The sequence below is a fragment of the Apaloderma vittatum genome, unplaced genomic scaffold, assembly GCF_000703405.1.
Source record: "Apaloderma vittatum isolate BGI_N311 unplaced genomic scaffold, ASM70340v1 scaffold294, whole genome shotgun sequence".
Classification (NCBI taxonomy): Eukaryota; Metazoa; Chordata; class Aves; order Trogoniformes; family Trogonidae; genus Apaloderma; species Apaloderma vittatum.
Window position 1 is genome coordinate 11389 of NW_009714124.1, and position 25590 is coordinate 36978.

The window sequence follows — 25590 nt, forward strand, 5'->3', positions numbered from 1 at the left end:
GCTGACTGACAGGGGGCAACAGCCTCCTGAGCTACCTTATTGTCCTTAGTCCATCACACGCATGGGGTGACTTGTAGGTTAAGAAGACTATCTGCATCGCTTCTGTAGAGATCTCAAACTCTTTGAATGCGGGAGGAAGATCTCTCCCTATTCTTAGTAGCATTCCCAACTAGAAGATGTTTATGCCTTTTTGTAATTAAAACATAATTCCCATTAAAATATTCTTCCCATAAATGCTGCTGAGGAGTCTGCTGTGATTATCTGAACCTAGGGCCAGATCAACAGGGTGCCAGACTGTACCACCCAGCTTTGTCACTGTAAAACGGAAGGTTTAGCTGTATGTCTCTTCCCACCTCTACCTCTTTTTGTTTGTTGATTTGGTTTTTCTTCTTCCTTTCTTTCCTACCCAGAGACCCCCTGAGGAATATATTGCTGTTGTTTTATTGATTTGATAGAACTCTTAACTACTGTTGCTTTAGTCTTTTACAATAGGTAGCATAGGTAATATGCATGACTCGGCTTGCTCTCCTGATGATTTATAAAGGCATTTTCTTGCTCCGTTTTTTGTTTCTAATATATGTTTTATTATATTTAACACTTTTTCATCTTGAGCTTAAAATAACTTTTAAAAATATTTTTTAAAAAAAAAATCCAAAATACTGCATCTAGCAGATATTTTAAGTGAGCAGTTTTCTCTGTCTATAAACAATAGGCCCCAGGTGATTTTGTAGACTAACGTTCAAGGAGGTTTACATACTCTGTTCTGTCTCCTTTCTTCCATCTCTGTTTATTAAAAAAAAAAAGAAAAAAAAAAGTAAAAAGAGGGGCAAAAAGAGAACAGAACAGTTTTGCAGGGTAGTGGTTAAGAGCATTTCTTTGCTTTCAGTGATTCTCTTGTGCAGAATTTAGTCATGGCTACCTCTTTCGATGGACACTGAAAATTACATATTTTGGATGTATTATAAGGCTTCAGTAAGACAACGCAGAAAGAACCGTGCCTCGCCAATACTGCCTAAGGAGACTTTCCGCTGTGCCTTTTGTAACCAGACTTGCCTATCCCACGTCGGCCTTTTTAGCCATCAGCGCGCTTATGGCAAGTGTGGGTAGAGCCCTTCCCATATCTTCGTTCACGAAGCCTAAGCGTGATGATGATGATACTGTAATCTGTTTTTCAAGAAATTGGCCAAATTTGGTATTTGAGCTAAGGTGGAAGAGGTCAAGTACTTCAGAAGCAGAATGACTTCCTGAGCCTATCATTGAGTTGCCTTGTCAGCTAATCCATAGTAAGTTTAAGAGATACGCCAACAGATGACTGCAATTTGTATGAGGTATTTTGGTTTAATGATAGGAACAGTCATCTTAAATGTACTCCTGTTTCCTGTTTGAGCAAGGAAGTTGCATTGAGCAAATGTTTCACTTTTCTTCCCTTGAGTTTTCTTCCACTTTACCTATTTGCATGCTTGCCATCCAGTTCTACGGTGATGTTAGTGTAACTCTTGAGTAATTGCATAAAACTTTCTTAAACTTTATAAGTAGTGTCAATATGTCTTTATATCAGTATGAATGGGAAGAGTTTCTTTTCCAGGGCGATATATAGCATTTGAGTGTTTCAAGAGGAGTGTGTTCAGGTGAATTTAAGAGTCAGTGAAGTACTCTGTAATAGCAATTCTAGCTTGTTGGACAACTGCGGAAAATATGGGATTGTTTTGGTCAATTTTCCTAAGTATGTAAGTTCATCTTCTATGGAGGATGTTGGTGAAGAGTTCTTTTAAACATAATTTGCCTTATTTATGCTTCTGTTGATTTTATTATTTTTACAACCTTTTAAGACTATATTTTTATTAAACTTTATGGATGTTGTTATGACACTAACTGAAACCTTAAAGTGAAAAAAGTATCGCCAGTTGACAACTTGATCCAACTTGACTACAGCATTACTTGGGTAGTGTCTTTTCACTGTGATAAACATTTATAGCAGTATCCCATGTTGCTTGGGAAACAGTGACTAGCGCTGAAATTTCCTAGCTTCCCCTTGTGAAGTACACTGAAGTCAGAAAGTCTGTACATTCTTCAAAAAACATTTTTATTGATAGTTAGCCTAAACCACTTTAATTTAAATGGGTATTTATCTGTTTAAGGGTTTCAAGGAGCAACGTGGCACACTACTTTGGCATGAAGGATGAATTAGGAAGGTTGAATTCTTGTTCCTAACGAAAGATTCTTCAGCCATGCATTTTTTTATTTTCTTTTTTTTTTTTCCTGCACAAGATACCAACTTTATTAACAAATTCATGTGGTGGGCTAGCCCTGGGAATTCGTGAGAATAGTTTCAGCCAAGAAGTTGTTGTCTGTGGAGTCCTCTGTCTCCCTTTCTGGGATGACAGCAACGTGAGTAGTGAAAGAAGCAGGAAAGGATAGTTTCATGACATAAAACATGGAAAAGCTACCCTGGAGTATGAATTATTGTCTTGAATTCATAGTCCCTGTGATGGCAGATAAGCCATTGACTCATACTTTGGAAAAATTATCTTAATTTTCTAGCCACCCTGCATGTGGCTTTAACCTTACTTTCAAACGAATTAGGCATTTGGTGTTGGAACAGAAACAGATGAAACTATTTGAACACCTTTAGTATTGTGTAAAACTAGATTCTTTAAATGCTGATGTTTCTGGAATTTAAATACTGAAGATTAAGATACTTCAGTGTTAAAAAGTGCTCTCTGTAGTTCCCTGTTTATAAGAAACCTTTTATAGAGATATTTCTGGAGATTTAACTGTATGTGTTAATGAATTTCTCATGCTGTCATGAAGAGCGGGGCAGATAAAGTCAGTAGGAAGTTAATAATTCACAAAAGGTTTTTAGTGATGTATGATAAATAAGGCCAATCACTTGATGAGGAGGAAAAAGTACTGATTAACTAAGCTTTTTGTCTTAACCTGATTAAGGAAGAGACCTGGTTAAAATAGTGGTGTAGTTAAAGGTAACTTACTAATGTACATGGGTAGGTTAATTAAGATTGCACATGGAACACTGCTTGTGATGCTGCTCAATTTCAGAGTGTTTTGCAGAGCAGACAGTGTTTTTATGGTGTTTTCCTCTTCAAACTTCCTAGATTTAAGTCTTAACAAAAAGTAATCTATAAAGATTATCAATTATATTGATACAGTAATCTTCACGGGGTTAGAATTACATTCATTTTGCTCTTTCTGTAGCATAGACTTCTCCATTTCAGTTAGAAATAGAACTGCTGGCAGTACTATCCTTAATTACATTGGATCGTTAGTAAAGTAATCATGGTAGGCACTTTTATGGTGGATATTGTTTCCTGACAGCATTTCTTCTCAGTCTTTAACTTTGAGTCTTCCCCAGTTATTACTGGCTCCATTAGCCCTTTCCTAATTCTGATTTCTCCCTTATAATGGAATATACCTGATGTTCACCTTTCTTGATTCCTCATTCCAGAGTCTGCCTAACTCCAGCTCGGGTGTCTTGTCCAGGTGTGGTAGTGTTCTCTCCTTTGGACTCTTTCACCCTCATGTTTGTTCTCTATCAACAACAGTGGCTGAATTGAGAGTGCTGGGGAAAAATGCCCTGGTTTTGGTTTTAACTGGCACTATAACATTAAAAATCGGTAGTTAAAGCAAATTGTGGAGCCTGCTCTTTATAGACAGATATGTTGAGATAGTTTACCTTTTGTGCTTGTTGAACTAATATACCCCTTGAAAACTTTCAGAAGCTTATTGATTGACTGCATCTATATAGATTTGCACAAAAGCAATAAGAGAAGATACAAAGTGATACTAAGGCTTCCTGACCCATTTCAATTACCAATTTACGTATATAATATAAGGTACCTTTTTTTTTAAAGGTAGTAACAGAATATTTTCCTCTGACATTGTTTCGGAAATGTTGGATCTTCCTCAAATATACTAGGCAATTATACAAGAAGGTAAACTTAATTTCAACAATAATTTTAGCAGCTGGAAATAGGAACTCACAAGGGCAAATAGTGGGCAATATGGGGCTTCCGGTTTCATCAGTACCGTGTCTCAGTTTGATGCAGGATTTCTTAAAATGTTATTTTTAAATATTCTTAAATAAATTTCTTGTACAGTAATAGGATAATTGCATACTATTAAAATTATACTATTTTCAGTCTTAATGTCAAGGACTGTAGTCCTTAAATTCAAAGTTTAAGGCATATGTTCGGTTTAGTTCAAATTTTAAATATAGCTTTTTGCTTCTCTGTAGGTTTTGGTGCTTCAGCACTTGCTGATAGTTTAGCTGAAGAAAACAATTGCCTGTTTTCAGTTACAGGCCGATACAAAAATGTAGTCTGTAGATTGCTCAGATGTGAGATTATTAAGGATTTTTGCTTACAATAGCATTACTGTATCAAAACTATAATCTTGGCAATGTTACTCTAGACATATTTGAAATTGGTTACACCCATCTTTTGACTACGTAATGCAGGGCTTTAGTTCCTAGGACTGAATTATGTTTACAGGGATGATGCAACCAATTTTTCTGTTGCTGCTGCATCATGTGTTTCAAATGACTTATTAGCCATGTTTGTTCTTCCACACTGTTACCGCCTTTCGAAATTCATAGTCCTTCACCATGAAATGCTGTTTTTTCTGCAGACAAGGTAATATTTGCAGTTGCAATAGATGTCTCAGCAATTGACTTACTGTATGACTAGAATGAAGTATTTGAATGATCACATCTAAATGATGTTTACTAGTTTGTTTATAGATTACAACACAATACTTCCATATTAGGAAAGACAAATAAAGCAAAATGTTTCAATAAAGCATTTAAACTTTATTTTTCTAGGGCCTAAATAAGATTTTTTTGTAAATACTTTCTCTAAAAAATGTATATGCTGGAGTAAGACAGGTTCATGTGGGCCAGTATCCTGTTCTTCATTAACACAGGCTAGGTAAGGAAGGGAGGTTAAATAGGGTGATAGCAATTTAAATCTCACTAGTACTCAATCCCAGCCTCTCAGAATGCACATCACGTGCGGTTCCTGAGCTATAAGTGGAGTAGTTGCATTTAACAGGCATGTTAATCTTTTATTCCATGGTTGCTTTGAACCCAGAGTAACATTTTAGTATCCATAACATTTCATTGCAAGAATTGTCATGACCTAAATTTACACTGTGTGAAGAGCTACTTCTGATGATGATTTTGCACCTGTCATGTAGTCGTCATATTTGATATATCCTGGACAGTGAACAATCTTTCATCCTCATATTGTTCAGGATACTACAGCCAGAGTACCTAACACAACAATGCATTAAAAATTTTGTTAGCTTTCATGAAGTTAGTGGGATGCAGTATACATCTATATGTGTGTGCAGTTTCATATATACTTTTAATGCACTTTTTTGTTCTGGCATTAACTGTTGCTACTGTATTCTGTTTTCAACCAGCTACTATGCAGAGTTTCAGCTTAGCTTTGATCCGTTTATTCTAAAGAATACTTTAAAATAAAATATGTATCTAGGTTGATGATTCGTTGCAGTTGAGACAGCACTGTTTGAGAAGAGCAGCATTAAGTTTGATAGAAATAGTGATGGGCTTTTAACTAAAAACGTGCTGCCACACTGTGTGGTAATGATTCCTTTGTATAATACATTTTTAAAAATTATTTCAGATAGCTTAAATTAATCTGTTTGTTCTCAGGTTTTCTAATTTGTGGGAGTGTTGGGGTTTTTTTTTCCTAGATCTAGTTGTTGACCTACTTGTCTATTTGCTGGGTCAAAACAACCCCAGGCAACACTAAAGGCTTGGGGAAGAGTGGATGGAAAGCTGCATGGCAGAAGAGGACTTGAGTGTGTTGGTTGGCAGCCAGACGAATATGAGCCGGCAGTGTGCTCAAGTGGCCAAGGCCAACAGCATCCTGGCCTGTGTCAGGAATAGTGTGGCCAGCAGGAGCAGGGAAGTGATCATGCCCCTGTGCACACACTGGTGAGGCCACATCTCAAATCCTGTATTGAGTTTTGGGCCCCTCACTACCAGAGGGACATTGAGGTGCTGGAGCATGTCCAAAGAAGGGCAACAAAGCTGATGAAAGGTCTGGAGCACGAGTGTTATGAGGAGTGGCTGAGGGAACTGGAGTTATTTATCCTAGAGAAAAGGAGGCTCTGGGGAGACCTTGCTCTCTGCAGCTACCTGAAAGGAGGTTGTAGCAAGGTGTCGGTTGGTCTCTTCTCCCAAGTAACAAGTGATAGGACAAGAGGAAATGACTTCAAGTTACACTAGGAGAGATTTAGAGAGGGCTGTCAACATTGGAACAGGCTGCTTGTGGAAGTGGTGGAGTCACTATCCCTGGAGGGATTTAGAAGACATGTAGATGTGGTGCTTAGGGTAGTGGTTTAGTGGTGGACTTGCCAGTGCTAGGATAATAGTTGGACTTGATAATATTAAAGGTCTTTTCTAACTCAACAGTTCTGTGATTCTATAAATAAAAATACTTCTCCTTCTTTAATGACAGTCTATCCATGTAAACTAAAGAAGTTTTTCTGACAGTTTGTGTCCTCTTGGAGATTTTCATGTGAATTTCCAGTTAGAGCAGGAAGAACAAATGGTGTAAATGCTGTTATGATAAGCAGATGGGAGATTTAAAAGACAATAAAATATAAACAGAATGAGGACCTTTGATACTGAACAGCAGGCTTACTATCAAACATCCGTTTAATTTCCTTGTAGAAAGCTGGCACCTAGACTGGCCATTTTGGATACAACTTTTTCCTTTGTTAAAAGGAATGGAGAATGTAATTTGATTTGTCTAGTTTATCTTCTAGTTTTAAATTAGGCTAGATTAAAACTACAAATGTTAATTTATTCAAAGGTGCTGAATAAAGTTTTAATTATCAAAACACTTATTTGGTAACTAGATCTCTTTAAATTTTATTCCAGCACATTATTAGTGTAGATCTAATTTGTGATCTTCATATTTTCTATGAATAAAGTGGAATTAAGGTACTGAATCACTTCTTCCATTGAGGTGGAGAACATTATGACATAAGTTAAATTTGAATAATAGGTTGTGATACATCTGTGGAGAGATAATACTATTGCAGGTATCAGTGTATAAGAGAACACTTTGTTGCAGTACATATTTAATTTTTTTTATTACGGAATTCTTTAGCACATTAATTTTTTCTAACTTCTTCCATTTGAATTGCATTAATTTTTTTAACTTGGTTGACAGCTCTGCTGGTTCATTTTGGCACCTGCCATTGTATTGGCTTACTGTTTTGCAGATATCTGTTTTTTTCAGGTTCAATTTTGACTTAACTTGCCCTCTTTGTGGCTTTTCATAGTTTGCAATGTCTCTTCTTGACTATAATTTGTCTAATGGGAAAGTACTGACATTGTCGCACCATTACTCAGCCCTTACATGTTAGTCTTGGTTTTGAGAACCTTACTGCGTTCTTGTTATTATGCAGTTTATGCTCCAGTCCACTACAGGCTGATATCTGCTTACAGTACGTTTGCTACTCTTGCATAATTTCACTAAATGACTTACAAATAAAAGAGAAGAGAAACGCCAACTATTTGGTACTGAGAGGAATGCAGACTGGTTGCTTTTTATTTTCTTTAGCCTCTCTTTTAGTGAATACAGAATGGTAATGAATGAATGAGATGATTACTTTGGCTTGCTTTCTCTTAAAGAGAAATTTGGAATGCTAAAAGACTTCAAAGTATCAACCACTGAATTACTCTGGGGAGTACTTTTAATCATATTTTTGTCCAGTTTCATGTAGGCCATATTGCATGAAGAAGTTTTCCATAAAAGATTTTATCCAGTTTTCAACTTCTGTTTTCTTTTGTGTTTTATGACATTTTAAATAGCTATGGGATATTTCTGTATATCTGTAGTGTGCCATGTTGCTTATTGGAAAATTAAGATAAAGTTTTGTAGGAATACTGCCTTCAGTTTTATTACTTATAACTAACTTCTAAATTGTTCATTTTGCTCTGTTTTGTTTACAATTCTACATGTATGCTGTTAAATTTCCAAGATCTAAGACTTACTGAGAAAATCTTGAGGTTAAATAAGAAGCAAAACTTCCTTTGTTTTAAGTTCACTTGGTGCTGTGCAGAGGACCCGAGCTTAAAACCAAATGAGGTAGTTCTCTTTTGCAGGAAAATGTAATGACACACACACACAAGTTTCTTTTTGTGTTTTATTTGTCACATTGTTTATTGGTTGTGATAGTGAAGCATTAATGTGGCAATTATCTTGATAGTAAGTGGTCAAATGTTAAAAAGCTTTCTGACAACTTGATGTATGACTTTAGCATTAACTAGCTGCTTGTTCATTTTGAAGAAGCTTACCTCCAATTAAATTGGCCTAGTTGCATGAGGCACAGCCTCAGACTATGTAAATCTGGAGCCTGCCACTTCCTGTGATTGCTTGATTAAGTACATGCTATTGAGAAGGCTGTATTTTCAGAGGCTTTTTGTATTCTGCTCACACTGTTTGCTGAGCAGGAACTGTAGCTAAAAATAACTAAAATGAATTTCTCTGTCTCTCTTTCTTTCTCGCTGCAGGATGACGTAGCTTTGCCAAGGATTTATCAGCTAAGCAGAAAATGAGCTTAACATCCTGGTTTTTGGTGAGCAGTGGAGGCACCCGCCATAGGCTGCCACGAGAAATGATTTTTGTTGGAAGAGATGACTGTGAGCTGATGCTACAGGTAATTGCATCAGCCTTCCATGTGTAACTGCTCAAATCATGAACTCAATGCACCAATTTTATATTCCTTTTGAAAATTAAATTCCCCAGATGTTTGTTTTGATTAGTCTTTTGAGTCTGTAGAAAAATTAGTTTAAATATATTGCCATCAATCACACAGTTACTGTCAAAGTGCAGAGGATCATGTTCATATAAATCACGTACGAATGCAAAAATAGAAGAAATAAATTTTGCAATATGACCGGTAGATTGTGTGCTCCATAAAATGTGGTAACACTAAGCGCACTGGATGCTTTCGAAAAGAGATTTTTTTTTATTTATTTTTTTTTTTTCCTGCAACTTGTAATATGATTTGATCACATGATTTTATGTAGCTATCCCCATGTCCTGACCTTGTTGTACAAAGGCAAATTAGATTAGTAGAGAAGAGTATTTCTCTGTCTCTAAGGAAGCTGAATGACTCAATGTCTCTGATGGTTTCATTGGAACTGTAAAAATAGAAATCTTAAGTCAAAATAGTTTGATACTTCAGTAGTTTCTTTTAACTTTGAAGATCATTATGCGGAACCCTTAGAGGTGTGTAACTGTTTTGTTATGTAAATATATTACACACACTTTACACTATGAAGCTGTAGTCCTCTGTGCTGCTTATTTCTACTCCATATATTTTGAATGGTCGATGGTAATATTTTGGCATTTTCTTCTTGAATTCTTGTCTTTGTTTACTGTGGAGCTCTTAAGAAGATTAGACTTCTGTAAAATAGATTCAGAACTAATGTTCTCAACCCTTCTTACCATTCAAAAATTATTTTAAAATTTTTTTTCTTCCCAAGAATTGCATATTCAGCCATTAATGGCCACATTAGACTCTCACTTGCAAATTAAGTGCCTAGAACCATATTTTTATGTATATTACTCAGAATGTAATATTTCTAGTAAACTGCATTTGATGCTCAACATCAGAAGGCATCCAAACATTTTATTGGTGATTAAATACTTTGTGCTGTTAGAAAGTAGTTGAAAATACTCCTAATTTTCTTCAAAGACAGGCAGTATGATGTCTAAGTGATTTGTGTGGGAAGTATTAAAAAAAACCCCACAACAAACACAAAAACCCAAACACCCGAAATGAACAGAAAAGCAACCTAAGAACCCCACCTTGCTGATTCCTGCTCGGAAGATTATAATCAAAAAATGCTAATATTTTTACCACTAATTTGTTGTAATGAGTTGATGGGTCTGTATGAGGGAGCCTCTTCTTCCTTTTCTTTGCCCTATGCCATCTTCTCTGTGGTTCATCTGTCCTTAGAGTGAAGCTGGATACTCAAGCATTTGTTATTTTGTTACAAAACTTCAGTCTTCATCACCTTCAAAAGTAGCTCCCCCTTTGGTTAATATTGGGAATACATTCCAGTCATTTTACAAATATTGTTGTAGTGTATTGACTTCAGAGATAGTAAAAAGAATCGAGGGGCCTGGTGATTTTCAAGAATATTCTCTTTAGCCTGCTGTTACATTGGATCTACATGCCAGCATGACTGTAACACTGCTTCAGGGGGAGGAACCCACCAAAAGAGAAGCTCATAATGTGTCCTTGTTCTGTATGTATAGCTCTTTGTGTAGGACCTTCCTTTCCACTCTTTACAGCTGGGTTGTTCTCTTACTGCAAAGCATGTGGACAATGCATGATAAAGAAAGCAGAATGTAATGCTTTTATTCATAATCTATTGACAGATACATGTTATAAAAGCCTTATTGAAAAGCATTTTAACTCTGTTGCATGCCTGATAGAATTAGACCTCAGATCTGTACCTAACACTGTTCTTGTAAGAGGTTTTGTTCATGTCTGGGAATACAGATTTGCTTTAAATGTGTTATTTTGTAAATATGCTCAAAGATAGTGTGCAGTCTTTGTACTTAGCTAGTTGCTCCAATGCATCACCATGATTTTTTCCCTGCATCACCATGCTTTTTTCCCCTTCTTTCACAATTTAGAAAACTTTTTGAATATTGATTAGGAAATCATCTTCTATGTAAAATTCTACATTATTCATAATAACAAAATTATTTCTAACTAAGAATATGCTTAATTTCTGCATTCTGAACACTTCCTTAGTAGTCTGGATTTAACCAAAGAGGTTTTGTCTAAAATAATGTCGGTTACAAATCTATTTTAACTGAGAGTGGAGTTTTCCTCTTTATATCCACAGCTCTTTGCACAATTATTCTGTGATTTTATTATTTCTGCAGTCATACATAGATCTGTGTACTGGGTCTGGTTGGGTTGGTGTAAATTTTCTTCATAGAAGCCCTTACGCTTCTATGTTTTGGATTTGTGACGAAAACACCAATACTTTCGCTATTGCTGAATAGTGTGTGCACAGTTTCAAGGTATTCTTTCTCTGCTCTCCTTACACACATGTATGGGGGTGCACAAGAAGCTGAGAGGAAAGACGACGAGGATAGCTGACCCAAAATGGCCAAAGGGGTGTTTTGTGCTGTATAATGTCATGCTTGGCAGTAAAAACTGAGGAAGTGGGCTTTGGGGAAGGTAGCCGCTACTCAAAGACTGACTGGGTGTTGGGAGCCTTTGCATCACTTGTTTTATTTCTTCTTTCTTCTTCCTCTTTTCTCTGCTGCTTGAACTATCTTTAACCTGACCCATGAGTTTTCTTTCTTTTGCTCTTCCTGTTTTATTCCTCATCCCACTGGAGCAGGGGGGAGTGAGTGAGCAGCTCTGTGGTGCTCAGCTATGAATCGAGATACCATAGTCTCGTAAAAAGTGATTTTGCTAATACTTAAATTTGAGTGGAAAGCTGCAATAGCAGATCAGGAGGACAAATGGCATTTGAAGGATTTATAGTCTTTACACCTGCAAAGATCATCTGTGATTAATAAAAATGTGTCCAAGTAATCTGAGTCTGAGGAGAACCTTCATGTTCTGCAGAATTTCAGGTATTTCTCTAAAAGCCACAGACTCAAGTAATCATTATTAGCATTTCAGAAGTTGTGACAAAATATCACGATGTTTTAAAGGATCTTTTTGTGCTCTTTCCATTTTAACTTCTTTTTAATAGGACATAGCATGTAAAGGTAATAAAATGATTGATTACTTTTACAGTATATATTTGAATAGCGTAATTGAAAGAAGTGCAGAAATTTTTCCCATATTCTAGGTAAAGATAGGGTAGTTCTTGTGCTTGCGTTGCTGCTTCACTTGAGTGTGGAAAAGTATAATCTCTGCTTGGCATTGCAGGCTCAGCAGAACATCCACATCTGGGAATTTGATTTTAGGATAGCTTGTTCTCACTCCAAGAAGGGTTACTAAGTCAGTAGAAAATGAACAATGCTGATATATCTTAATCTACCATTAAGAACATTTAACATGTAGTATAGTAGTGCAGGTTTTATTGGCGTGGACCCTGTTAATTTCTCTCTCTTTATTAATTCACTGTCCCACACCCCCTGTTTATATCCTGATCCACTTTTTGTACCTCTCAAGACTGCAGAGCAAATTTGCTCAAATTAAAAGTTTAAAAAATAAAACAGTAAATATATGCAGAAATGGAGAAAGCAGAGCAGTCAAAAGATGAGATGGAAAGGAAGAATAAGAAAGTAAATTGATAAGAAAGAAGGAAAATAATAGTAGCAAATCTTGAGAAATGGAGAAGGGACGAGATGATAAACATGGAATTCTGAGAAAACGTTTCAATAGGAGTCATGGTTGCATGTTCTGTTTTTTTTAACTAGCTAATGCACCGATAACCTGGGACTGCTAGACCTTGCAGACTGAAGGTGCTGGTACATAAGCACAGAAATCTCAGATAGCAGCGTACCATTCCTAGTGATCTGTAGTTCTGAACAAGGAGTTGAGTAGCAAGGATAGAATATACTAATTTGAAACTGGAAAGAATGCTGTTGGAAGAATTTGGCTGCTGTGCAGTCGTGTCAGAACACTGCACTAGCAGATCTACCAGCAAACAGATTGAGATCAAGCATACAGAGCTGGGGAAGGTGAGCTATAGGTTCCATTCAGTTGGGAACTCTTCCACATGTCAAAGTACTGACTAACAGTACTTCGCATGTGCGAAGGGAGCCTACGTTCAGCCCCACCTCTTCCGTGCTTGCAATAGCACCTCAGGCTGCAAACGCTTGGCTGTGGACAAGTCCTAAAAGAGGGTCATAGCTGTTAGGGAGGTGATGTTGTCAGAGAAAATAATAACAAGAATTGTTTCAGTTCTGTAGGTTGACATTTGGATGTAAAATAAACAAATAAATAAGTGCTGAAGTGCTTAAGGAAGGACTCATAGCAAGAATCAACTGGTGGAAATAGTAATTCAGGAACCACTCAGACATTAAGTGAAGAGGCTGTAGCTAATTTACTTAGGAAATTGGGATCAAGGAGAAACAATTTGAATGCTTATGTACTACAGTAACTATCCCAGGCAACATAATGGAAGATTTACTGATGCATGACAGGAAATGGTGTGTTTGAGAGAGAACAGCAATCCCATGGAATAATATTAATGCTTTGAAATATGCATTTAGTCAAGGAGCAAAACAAGGGCAAAGTTAATGATGTTAGATTTAACATCAGTGATACTATGGTGAACTGAAAAAAAAAATCTTTGGATAAGATATGCCTGCATCAGACTTATAATCACAATTGGGGAAACATTAAAAAACTGATTCTTTTGAATTAATTTTAGGATTCTACAATGGGCACCTGGGGTGTGAGTTGTGTATGGTTAGAGATTGAGTTTATTCGTATGTGGAAGTAACTTTTTTATTTACTTTCGAGAAGTGTGCTATATAGAAAGAAAATAATCATGCTACTTTAAGAAACAGCCACTAATGCTTTCTCGATCTGTTTTTCATTAAATACCTTATTTTATATGTTCTTTTTAATATAAGTCACGAAGCGTGGACAAGCAACATGCTGTACTTAACTATGATGCCTCTGCAGATGAACATTTGGTGAAGGATTTGGGCAGCTTGAATGGGGTAAGTTAACATCAGAATTAGTGGCTCCGCGCAGTCTTTTGTATGTTTGTCTGGGGGTTTTATGAGTAAAGGCAGTATGAATAAACAGTGTACATTGATACATTTTTAATGTAAGATTGGAAATGGGGAAACATTCAAAAGGAAAATGCAGTTTTTGTGGAGGTTTTCTACTGCATGTTATTTAAAGAGTTGCCATAAATTCTATTGATAAGAGAGCCCTGACAGTAAGAAAAAAACCTCAGAGGAATAAAAAGGAATACTAATGTGTTGTTATGCTGTTGGCATATTTAGAAATGTAGAAAAACGATGATTGTATTGAAATAATTTTTGTTGGGTTGTTTTTTTTTACAATGTCTAAAATGTCTGGTTAAGAAATCAGTTTTTGTTTCCTTCGTTTTCCTTTTCTCTTTACCAAACTGTACTTAATATGGGGAAAAAATAAGGTATGCAATACTTGTTGCATGCAAACCTATTTAATTATGTGTTTACATTTAATTTTTCAGTATCTTTTTTTTGGTCAAAATGTCTGTAAATTATGTATTTCAAGTTATTGCAAACTAATATAGAAAAAATGGAAAGTTATGGTCACCATAAAGTTTTATATGACATTTTACACTTTAAGGCTTTTCTATGAATTGCATATAGAATACTCTAGGTAGGTCTCCTATAAATGTTTTGAATACAGTAATAGAGGTTTTAAAACTTAGAAACTTTGTCATGTTTTTGTAGCAGTTCAGATACTTCTTTATGAGCTGTTTATACACACTAGTTATGCTTATCTTATATATCTTTAAATGTTTGGCTGTGTCTGGAATGTATACAGCATAGAGTCATGAGTTAGTCTGCGATGTGCTTATTTGAATTAATGTTTAGAAAGCTATTATGGTGAATAGTTTTTTCAGATGTTTTAAAAAATAGAAGATGAATTTTCAAGTTACTGCGTGTTAGCATTGATTTAGGTTTTGATGTTTGATCCTGAAGTGCATTTCAAAATAAAAACCCCATTAATCTGTCTCTGTTAGCTTTTCTGTGCTTTAAGGTTCCTAAATCAGCCTTCCAAGGAGTCAGGCTCAGCTGAAACCAGTGTAACGTGAAGGGTTATATCCTTTGAACAGTTATACACATAGAACAACTTCACTACTTAAATATTTATATACCTCTCTAATTTGAAAGTCAGTGCAGTGTTTCAAGGCAGTGAACAAAATAGTAATTTTTTGCTGAGCCATTTGATTTTATACCTAATTCCATGTTACTCTGGTAGTCAGTAGCCACACCTTTGGATATTCATTGCCTTCTCACAGAACTTCATTTTAATAAAAGTATATGTTTAAAAGGCCTTCATTTGACTCCCTTCTTTGCCTGCGACAGAGGGCTTCTAGTTATTTCCTTCGCTTGATCTGATTCATTCTCAAGTTTCAGGTGTCAGTGGCTTCATAGTTGTTTACCCAGGGACATCATAGGATCTTCCCACAGTTTTGGGACAGGCAAATATGAAATCTTAGGAGATAACATTCTTGCTCTTTGTCTTCTCAGTGCTTCACTTACTATCTCTTCCCACCTGTGTTTTTCTTACATATCTCTGCGTACCTGGTTTCAGGTCCAAAGAGGAAACACATAATTTTTGTAACACCATACTTAATTATGTGACAGAAAAACGTATGCAGTGCCTCTGTAGCATGCGATGAACTACAGAATAAGAAATAATTATTCTAATCTAGCTACTATTTCCACTGAGAACAGCATCCCCTAACAGCTAAGTTCCTCTCCATCATCTTCTACTCATTCTTACTTCGCTTGCTTTATCAAGAGCAAACATTCATTTTGGGTCTCTGCAGTTAGTCCTATTTCTTTGTAGAAGAGATATATAGTTTTCTTATTATACAAGACCATTCCATTCCTGGTGTGATCCAGTTAACCACTCAAGGTAATTCAGAGTTTAAGGGGAGATGACTGTCACCAATACATAAGACTTTTGATTTTTATGAGTTCCAAACAAGATCAACTGTAATTGCAGCTGATATCCTGATGTCTGAATATTCTTGTCTGCATGGTTGATTCACACTCAGTTCAGTGAAAAGTTTACAGCAGTCTTCATCCCAGATTTTGCACATCTACATTTGATAATAAGGCAAAAATAAAATTTAATCAGATTTGCTTGATGCAAAGTATTATTTCTAATAATCCATCATTCCTGCCTATCTCCTTTTTTGTACAAAATAGATTAAGGAAATTCTCCTAAGAAAATGTTTACAGTTGCTAAGATATAATCTATTGTTTCATCAATATCAACAGAATTCTATTGTACATTTTCCTTTGACTTGTGAGCCCAAAAACATACCAGAAAAATTATCAAATATGCCTGGCTGTGTTGAATAACATTCTTCTTGAGGATATTTACGGAATAGTGAAATCCTTTCATGCTCATATTTTAAGATGGGATTGCAAAATGCTCAGCAAACTTTGTGAAGGCTTACAGGGAGTTGACTCTCACTATTGAAGAAAAAAGATTTGGAAATCATGTGAAGGTATAAAAATGTGTGTAGCTCTTTCAAGCTAGCTTTATCTTGCATCCTAAAGCCTGTGGCGAGATTTTAAAACTCCAGTGCCGAAGCAGCTGAAGCCTGGTTGTTACACGGCACCAGTTCAGTCACGAGGATGTCTGTAGCCCGCATACCCTACCTTTGGAGTTCTCTTGGTCGAGTGTACTGCATACACAGGAATTTCAGAACTCTGACCTGTGAGGAAAACTGCCTGTGTACATATACACATACGTAGAATCACAGAATGCATTGACTGGAAGGGACCTTTAAAGGTCATCTCGTCCAGCTCCCCAGCAGTGAGCAGGGACATCTTTAACTAGATTAGGTTGCTCAGAGCCCCGTCAAGCCTCATCTTGAATGTCTCCAGGAATGGGACCTCCACTACCTCTCTGGGCAACCTGTGCCAATGTTTCACCACTCTCATAGTAAAGAACTTCTTTCTAATGTCTAATCTCAGTCTACTCTGCTCCTGTTTAAAACCATTGCCCCTCGTCCTATTGCTACATGCCCTTGCAAACAGCCCCTCCCCAGCTTTCCTGTAGGCCCCCTTCAGGTACTGGAAGGCCCCTAGAAGGTCTCCTCGGTCTTTCTTCTGCGGGCTGGACACCTGTAACTCCTTCAGCCTGTCCTCATAGGGGAGGTGCTCCTGCCCATTGATATGAAATAAACATAATTTTCATTTAGAAAAAGAAAATAAAGCAGAAGATCCCTTTACCATTTTGAGGAAGGATGTTGTTTCTGTCTTTCCAGACTTCATCTAATACTAGAGTTAGATGAGAAACACAAGTGTTCAAAGATTCAGATTCTTGGCTGGCGTAATTAGTGAAATTTATTTTATTTGTGTGCCACTAACTTCAAAGTGCTTAAAAAATGGCATATTTCAGCTGCTACAGTTATAAGTAGGATGATCATTTGGTGTTGTGATATTCTGAGTCCCTAATTGTGGCACAAATCAATAGCAAATGTGTTTCAGAAAGGCCCCCTGGATATTTTAATCTCCTAGCTGTAGTATTAACATGTAGCTGTTAGGAAAAGTAAAAATGAGCGAGAAGCTGTAAATTTTGTAAGGTACAGGAAGATACACAACTGATAAATAATTCACAAAATAATGCAACAGTCTCATACTGGCTAATCCATAAATATTTTATTTGCCTTGCATTTGCCCTAAATTAAAGCTTCATTTTTTTATTTTAAAAGATGAAGAAAGTAACACCAAGGAACAAGAAACTATTCACATAGAACTGGTTAATTCAAATTTCTTAAAAGGAGGATGCTACATACTTATAAGTCCAGATGTTGTATTCTTTTCAGGCAAAAGAAGAGAAGATTTTAAGAAATCCAAGGGAAAATGTAGGGGAGGGGAACTTAAGAGTGTAAATTGTAGCTTCTTAATACAGATTTATATTGAGCCTTGAGGAATAGTTTAAGGCAGGATGCTTTGCAGAAGATTTTGTTAGCTCATGCTGTAGCATGATTGTTCAAGGATCTGTAACTCTGAAGTTGTCTTAAACATTATGTAGAGTTGCATTTAATGTTTACTTTTTTCTTTGTAGCCCAATCTCTAGTTTTTGTAGCTGAGACCTTAATAGTCTGTTCTCCTGGGCAAAACATTTCTTCACCTTTTTGTATTTCTCTATCACGGAGTAAGTTGTGAACACAGTATAGAGTTTTCTCTGAAGGTCCACAGTTAGAGATGCAGCTTAATTTGGAGCACTCTAAGAGCCAGTGATATGACTTTGGGATGAGCAGAAGGGTCAGTTTGAGACCTGTCATCGAGAGGTGGTAAATTTTGAGAGAAGGCTCTACCTGAATGTTTAAGCATTAACTCTAGCAGCCAAAGAGCAAGTTTTGAAAAGAAGCCCTCATTTCCTTAACATGTTACCATTCTTGTTTTCTGGTTTCTGAAGTCACCACATGTAATTTCAAGCGTGCTTTGATGCTGAAGACTGTAAATTGAGTCTTTAAAGATGCAGATCGATTTCAATGAAGGAATGAGCTTTTTTGTTGGTATTTTTTTGGGGGGGAGTTTTTTGGGGTTTTTTTCTGTTTTTCCCCCTAGTTCTTTAAAGGGCTTGTGTTTAAAATTTTCACAGGTGAATTTCTAGATTTTTCTTTCAGGCTTGAATAATTGTAACTTCAAGCCCCGTTTATGTTCATTTAATTTTTTTTTTTCCCACAGAGTTGAAAAACTTTTACAACTCTTCCAAATTGGTAATCTGTACTGGTTCTAACAGCCAACTGATGTGGCTGGTGAAATTGGGCAAACTTTCAGAAACATAAGTCCTTCTGCAAATCACTGGAAACTTGTTTCATATCCAATGTCAAATGCTGTAAAATTGTGATGATAAATCAATTCTGACAGCTAATTGGCATTGAAAAAGCAAATTACAAGAAAAATAGTGAGTGGAGGTGCTACTTTGAGGGAACATCAATCAATAATTCAATAAGTACTGCTAATAAGATTAAATTACAAGAAACTTTTCAAGGCCAGTGTGATGTCAGTAGCCTGGATAGGGACAGGTGTTTAATCTTTTTGAAATATTTTGTGAAGTAAGTGGCAATTTGAGCTTATAGTTTAATTTCCCAGTAAATTACCAGTAGAAAATTTGCAGTGCTGAAATACTTCTTATAAAAGTAATTGATTTGTCATTTGATTATTTGGAATTCAACAGTATTTCTTTCTCTCTTTATTTATTTCTGTAGACATTTGTGAATGATGTGAGGATTCCAGAACAGACATACATCACTCTGAAGTTAGAAGATAAATTGAGATTTGGATATGATATCCTTATTGTGAAAATGCACAGTGTTGGGACAGTCTTTTCTCATTAAATTTATGGTTGTGTTAAATGAAGAGTTCTGTTTGTTTCTTCCATTGCTACAAAGATGCCTATATTAGAGAAAATTCAGGTTTTAGAATGCTGTACTTTGGTCAGAACTATTGATAAGGTACATTTCATGGTTTCTCACTGCAAGAAACCTCCACTTCCTATTACTGTTTACAACCTGGTGTACAACTTCTGTGTTGCTGGGAAACATTTTTTGTTTTGAAGCAAATACACAAATATTTCTATTGTATGGGATTATATACAAGTAGAGAAGATAAAGAGCAGTTACTTAGCAAACTACTGAATAAAAAAAGATAGAATTTGTATTATTACTACACTATGGTATCTACTTACTATTCTGTTTATAAATAATAAATAATTGTATTGTGCCCTTGCTTTGATGAGTATGATTGTACATGCTAGTCCTAACAACAGTATATTTGTAGAAGTGTCACCATTCGAATTGCAGAATACTGCAAAACTGTTATTTTTCTGTAAAATCCTCTTGTGAACTGAGAAATCTTTTCATTTTTTTCCTTAGCATTTCCTACATACTAATCTTTTTACTGTTGTCAGGGGAGAGATGAGAGTTCCTGAGGAAGCACTTAAGGTAACAACATGCAGTTCCTGGATTTTCTTCTGTCATAGTGTATGGGATTTTTCCACTCATTGAGAGTGGTTTTTTCTCTGTTTTATGTCATCTAGCATGAAAAATTCACAAGCCAGCTCCAGTTGTCCCAGAAATCTTCAGAGGCAGAAGGATCAAAGCAAACCAGCTCCAAAAGCTCAGAGTCCAAAGTAACAGACTCCACAGCTGAAGTGCACCATAAAACTACCGAAACACTGAAATCTGAAGAGAAATCAATGGGTAAGGTTCATTTTTGCTGCAGAAGCACACAAACTTGGAAGGATGTTTGTGAAATTCTGTAGATAGTAAAAACTCCACAGATGTGCAGTTTTAAACATACTTTTAAGTATAATTAATAACTTTGAGAATTGAATTTCTGCCTTTTTTACTGTAGCATCCACATATTAATAAAACTCATAAAGGGATATTTGATCAATGCTCATCAGATTTCCATTTCTCTTTCCCAAAATAATGAACTTTCTGCACTTGTAGCTGGAGAGTGCTATTTTTTACAGTTTAGCTTGAAAATATTTCTTGAGGAGCAGTTTGTACTTCTTACCACTCTTACCAAGTCCTCTCTTTTTTTTAATTTTTTTTAACAGGTGGTGGTTTTGTTTGTTTGTTTTAAAGATATTAGCATTCATTTTTCAATGTGTCAGAATAGAACCTAGGTGTTCTATTGTGGATTAAAAATTTGTGGAAACTGTAGCTTCAATCTTGTTTCTCATCTTTGATATCTATGTAACGTGCCACGGTGACTCTGTTATAGGTGTCTTAACTTCAATGCTGAAGTTTTATTGTTCATCTTGTAGTAACTGGCTGTGTTACCTGTTGCTACAGTAGATAACTGCAAGAATGAGAAAGGAATCAGATATTGTTGCTTCCTTAATATTGAGCTGACTGGGTCTGACTCCTTAGGTCAAGGCTGTACAGTTTTGTTAAGGTTTAATCTGTTCTTCTGGAAGAGTCCTCACAGAGTTCCCTTTCCCACATATCGGATTCTGTGGTATAACTAATTAATGTGTTTGTTTTGTTGGGTGATCTAGAATCCTGTTAAGGGTAGATGAAGCCTATCCATTACTTCAGTGTTCCTGTTTAGTATGACTTTTCAGCATTTGGATCCTCCTAAATTTTCATCAAGTAACACAGGGGAGATTTTTATCTTCATCTTCTGTTTTTCTTTTTACTCTTCCAAAAATAACAGTCAAAGTTAATGACAGGGATTTATATTTCAGTGCAACTCTCAGAAGCTTTTTGGGGATTGATTCTGACACTGTAGCTGTATATATGCACAGTTGTTTACTGTTGCTAATTCAGTGCACAAACATCAGCCATCAGGTTTTTAAAAAACAATTTAATATTGACTAAAGTGTAATGCTCTTTTTTAAGAAAAAAAAGTATTTAGTATCTTCAAATCATACTGAAAATTTTGACACAGCTGTAAAAATTGTATATCATGTTTGGAATGACAGTGAGTAAAACATTGAATGAAAGTGTTCAAATTCATAACAGACAATGTAACAGGCAAGCTAGTAATCTGGATTTGAAGAGACAGACCATGTTATTTTCCCATAAACAATCCTAATATGAAATATGTACGATAACAGAATAGCTGTCACCCTCAGTATATCACCCTCAGTAGGGTGAAATATTCTTCCAGGAGATGAGGTCAAAGCTAATCCGTTCAGTTTATTATCAAGGTAGAAATGTTAATTATGTCAGTGTTGTTTTTTTTTCTTATTTAATCTTTATTTTTAAATGTGTTTAATTATGTGTATGCATCCTGTAAGATATATGGTTTTAATTGTACTGTAATTTAGCCATTACCTTTTCTAAAAAAAAATAAATAAATTAAAAATGGTTGTGCTCAGTAGTGTTTTACAGAAGGTAACTTTCAGCACTCCAGTAGCTGTCAGCAATTCAGAACCTTGGCAACATTGCAAAATTTGATCAGTTTTTCATGCAGTGAGTTCAGGTTTCATCAAAAGGTCAATGTGAGTAAAAGTGAGAGTCTTGTCACAGAAATAGCAGCAGACAGCTTTTAGGAACGTACTGCTATGCTGACAACTTCACACTGAAAGCAGAAAATAATGTTTGGAGGTATATGGGGGTAACAATGAGAGATGTTAGCTGCCTTTGCATAAACCTTCGTGCCAGAAGTTTTGATCAGGTTATTAGTAAGCATTTATATTTAGAACCCAGATCAGTTATCCAGCCTCCAAATTTGTTTTGTATTTAGGCAAATGCTTTAAACTAGTTCACTTCAGCTTCCAGGAGAAACGATCCAAGCAAATGACTGTCTGTTCATGTTATTTTAACCTAAATATCATAACTAAAGAGAAGAGTAATTTCCTCTACTTTGGGCTGATTTTGTAGATCTTTCTGCCATGCCTCGTGGGACACCTTTGTATGGACAGCCAGCCTGGTGGGGTGATGATGAAGCTGATGAAAAGAGTGGTTGCAAACCAGATAGCAAGCATGAAGAAAAAATGCATGAGACAGGGGCTTCAGGTAAGTCTAATGTCTTATTTTTGTGGACTTTTTTCTATTTATTAAAGTGCACTTATTCTTAACTAGAGAACTAAAAGGAGATTAATATTTGGAAGTTTCCTAGGAAGTTTGCATAATGTACCTATTAAAATTTTTTGTTTAAAACATTTGTTCTGTGAGGAACTATGCATTTTCAGGCACCAATTTTACTTACTGATTTTTCTAGTATATAATACAATTTATCAGTAGATACAGAAAAAAAATGTTAGCTGAAACAGTGTGTTATATTTATCAATTTAATCCATATCTGTCATTTTATATGCTTAAAATTAGAGATTGCTTAGGGATATTTTATGAAAATAATTTCTGAAAATAAATGGTACCATATTATTTTTTTATTTGACTTCTGGCTGTATACTGTGATCTATGCCAATATTCTCTCCTGTAATTCACTATTGCATTTCATAGTTCTTGCAGTAGAGATTTGTGTAGTCTAAAGTTAAACTGGTAGTGTTTATTTCCCCATAATACAGATTATTTCTTTTAGTTTGCTTGTCTATACACAGTATGCATTGCCAAAACTTAAGTCTCAATATCTATAATTAGGCTTCTAAATCTATCATCACATGTATAAATAAATTGACTGATATTCTAAAAAAGAGAATAACCTTAAAACTTAAGTTAGTTTAATTCAGCCATGTTTGTGTAGCTGTTTAGAAATGCATTTAAGGCCCAACAGTTTTAAGTTTCTTTCATAATTTTAAATTACTTTCTCAGAAGCAATATTGCATCAAATGATTTGCATGCTCTTGATTAAGAGATTTTTCAGCAAGTGATCAGTACTTCTTAGTTGCTGAGTTAAAAAAAAAAAAAAAAACAACCAACACCCTCTCAAACTAATCAAGGAGTTGCAGTCTGTTCCGTAGTCGATGAAAATAAGTTTGTCCTAGATAGCACTTCAGTAATGCAGATATTTCTGACATGCTTTGCCTTAGTGAAGTGATCATAAGATAAATGATAAGTAGAGAAAATCATCTAATATTTTTTACAACATTTAACTGATTTTGTTTGTTTTCCATTTATACACATTATAAATAAAATGAAATTTGGGCATGGAGCTATCTTGGCAACTACAATATTTTGGGGATTTTTTTGAATGTAAGTTTTACTCACTGTGAATAAACACACAGTAAACAAAAGCTTATGTGAAACATTAGTGTTGGCAGAGAGCCTGATGATAGACCAGATAAGACTTAACATTTGCCTCTATAGCCACATTTTCTCAGTCTCAGAACACTAACTATGTCTGTGTAGAAGTGTGCAAAAAATATCCTGAATGTTTTCATATGATTTTTTGGGCCCCTTTGGCCTGCGATTACATTCCATTAGAAGACATTAAGTTAATTTTCAGTAAGTTAGTATGTGTGGTTTTTTCATGCGCTTGGCTTTTATAACATAGAGTAATGATTGGAAATCAATATAAAGAAACACTTTAATTAAAGGAACTGGAAACTTCACAAGACTGTCATGTTTGGATATTTTTTTAAATATCCAGGCTGTAATAAAATATATTCAAAATTGATGCAGTTATTTGTTCTTTCATGGGCTCAAAATAGATATTTAAAATACCAATTTGGAACATGATTCTTAGTAAACTGCCTAAAATTAAGTACAGTACAGGTGAATTCGCATATGCAAGTTCTTAAACATTTTATTCAGGAACTCGATAAAGTGATATCATTTTAACAAGTTAATGCTATGAAGAATCTGCTTTGTGCTTTAATGATTTGGTATGTGATTATTCACTGAGTAGAAAAGAAGGCATGAATTATAACAGATGGGGCAAGTTTTAATGAGGAGATTGAAATGGGAGATTTGTTTCTGCTAAGCCAACTATAGACAATTAGTCTTTACAGTCTCAAGTTAATAAGATTATTTCAGTGTTACTGTCTTTTTATCACAAACTCACTAATGGAAATTATTTGCAATCAGAATGGAATAACCTAGAAAATTTTGAAAAGAAAAAAATCTTTCTGCATTTTGCAGATGTGCATGTTTCTCTGATTTGATGATCCATAGATCTGCTAGTCTATAGTAAAACGAACAGTTGCATGTACACCTAAGGTGGGCTTTATCTATGCTGCAGCTGTTAGACTTGCATGCTATTGACAAGTTTACCAGGCTTCTAATTATTGCTGTTACTATGTGCTACACTCAGCTCCTAGAAAAGCACTTGTGTTTCTCATCTAACTAATAGTAGATGAAGTCTGGAAAGACAGAAACAATGTCCTTCCTCAAAATGGTAAAGAGATCTTCTGCTTTATTTTCTTTTTCTAAACGAAAATGTTTGTTTCATGATCAAATGATCAAAGGGCTGAAGCACTTTCCCTGTGAGGCCAGACTGAGAGAGTTGGGGTTGTTCAGCCTGGAAAAGCTAAGGCTCTGGGGTGACCTTCTAGGGGCCTTCCAGTACCTGAAGGGGGCCTACAGGAGAGCTGGGGAGAGACTGTTCGCAAGGATGTGTAGCGATAGGACAAGGAGCAATGGTTTTAAACTAGAGTAGGGTAAAATTAAATTAGACATTAGGATGAAGTTCTTGAGGGTGAAGAAACACTGGTACAGGTTACTCAGAGAGGTGGCGAAGGCTCCATTCCTGGAGACACTCAAGGTGGGGCTTGATGGGGCTCTGAGCAACCTGATCTAGTTAAAGATGTCCCTGCTCACTGCTGGGGGATCGGCATAGATGACCTGTAAAGGTCCCTTCCAGCCCAATGCATTCTATGCTCCTATGGCTCTATATTTTTATTCAGAGAGAGCACTTTTGGTATTATTTCATGAGACAGGTTATGACAACATTAAAAGACAGAGATCTCATTTAATACTAGGTGAATCATTACGTTTTTTACTTTGCAATCTTATCTTTAATCAACATGAAATGTATGCTTCAGAAATAGCAAAAACCCCCCAAACTTACAAGGTAAGTGTGAATAAGTAGTCTCTTATACCTTCTTAAGATTTCCCAAGTATTACATAGATTCCCCTCTTAGCCTTGCCTAGACTCATTATTTCATTAATGGCTCTCAATACACTTGTGTAATTACTACACTTACTGCTTCCTTACTTGCCAGACTGTTAGTCTTTTGTAGCTCCAGACCTTTGTAGAATGAAAGCTCCTTCTTTACAGATACCTGGTTCTTTTTCTGCCCATTTCCTTTCACCCTTGCCAGTTCAGAGATTTCTTCAGTCTCTGAAGAGGTTGTAGTTCACAAACTGTCAGTCTCCTCATTTTCCTGAAACATACTTTCAGTTCCACACAACTGCCTTATTCGCTCTACTGGCACTGTGCTAGTTCTATTTTAGAGGTATGGAGCTGTAATGACCACTGT

The 25590-nt window shown here is 35.8% G+C and overlaps 1 protein-coding gene across 4 annotated transcripts in view; it reads left to right on the forward strand.

The window, feature by feature from the left end:
- Nucleotides 1-8610: 8610 nt before the first annotated feature.
- The window catches only part of CEP170 (centrosomal protein 170kDa), a 71375-nt gene continuing 54395 nt past the window's right edge, over nucleotides 8611-25590 (forward strand). For all 4 annotated transcript variants that reach the window (XM_009868612.1, XM_009868613.1, XM_009868615.1 and 1 more), the window contains exons 1-6: nucleotides 8611-8715; nucleotides 13629-13718; nucleotides 18962-19040; nucleotides 19638-19696; nucleotides 19792-19954; nucleotides 22091-22225. In XM_009868612.1, the coding sequence (XP_009866914.1) occupies nucleotides 8611-8715; nucleotides 13629-13718; nucleotides 18962-19040; nucleotides 19638-19696; nucleotides 19792-19954; nucleotides 22091-22225 (631 nt within the window). The remainder of the gene's footprint in view (nucleotides 8716-13628; nucleotides 13719-18961; nucleotides 19041-19637; nucleotides 19697-19791; nucleotides 19955-22090; nucleotides 22226-25590) is intronic.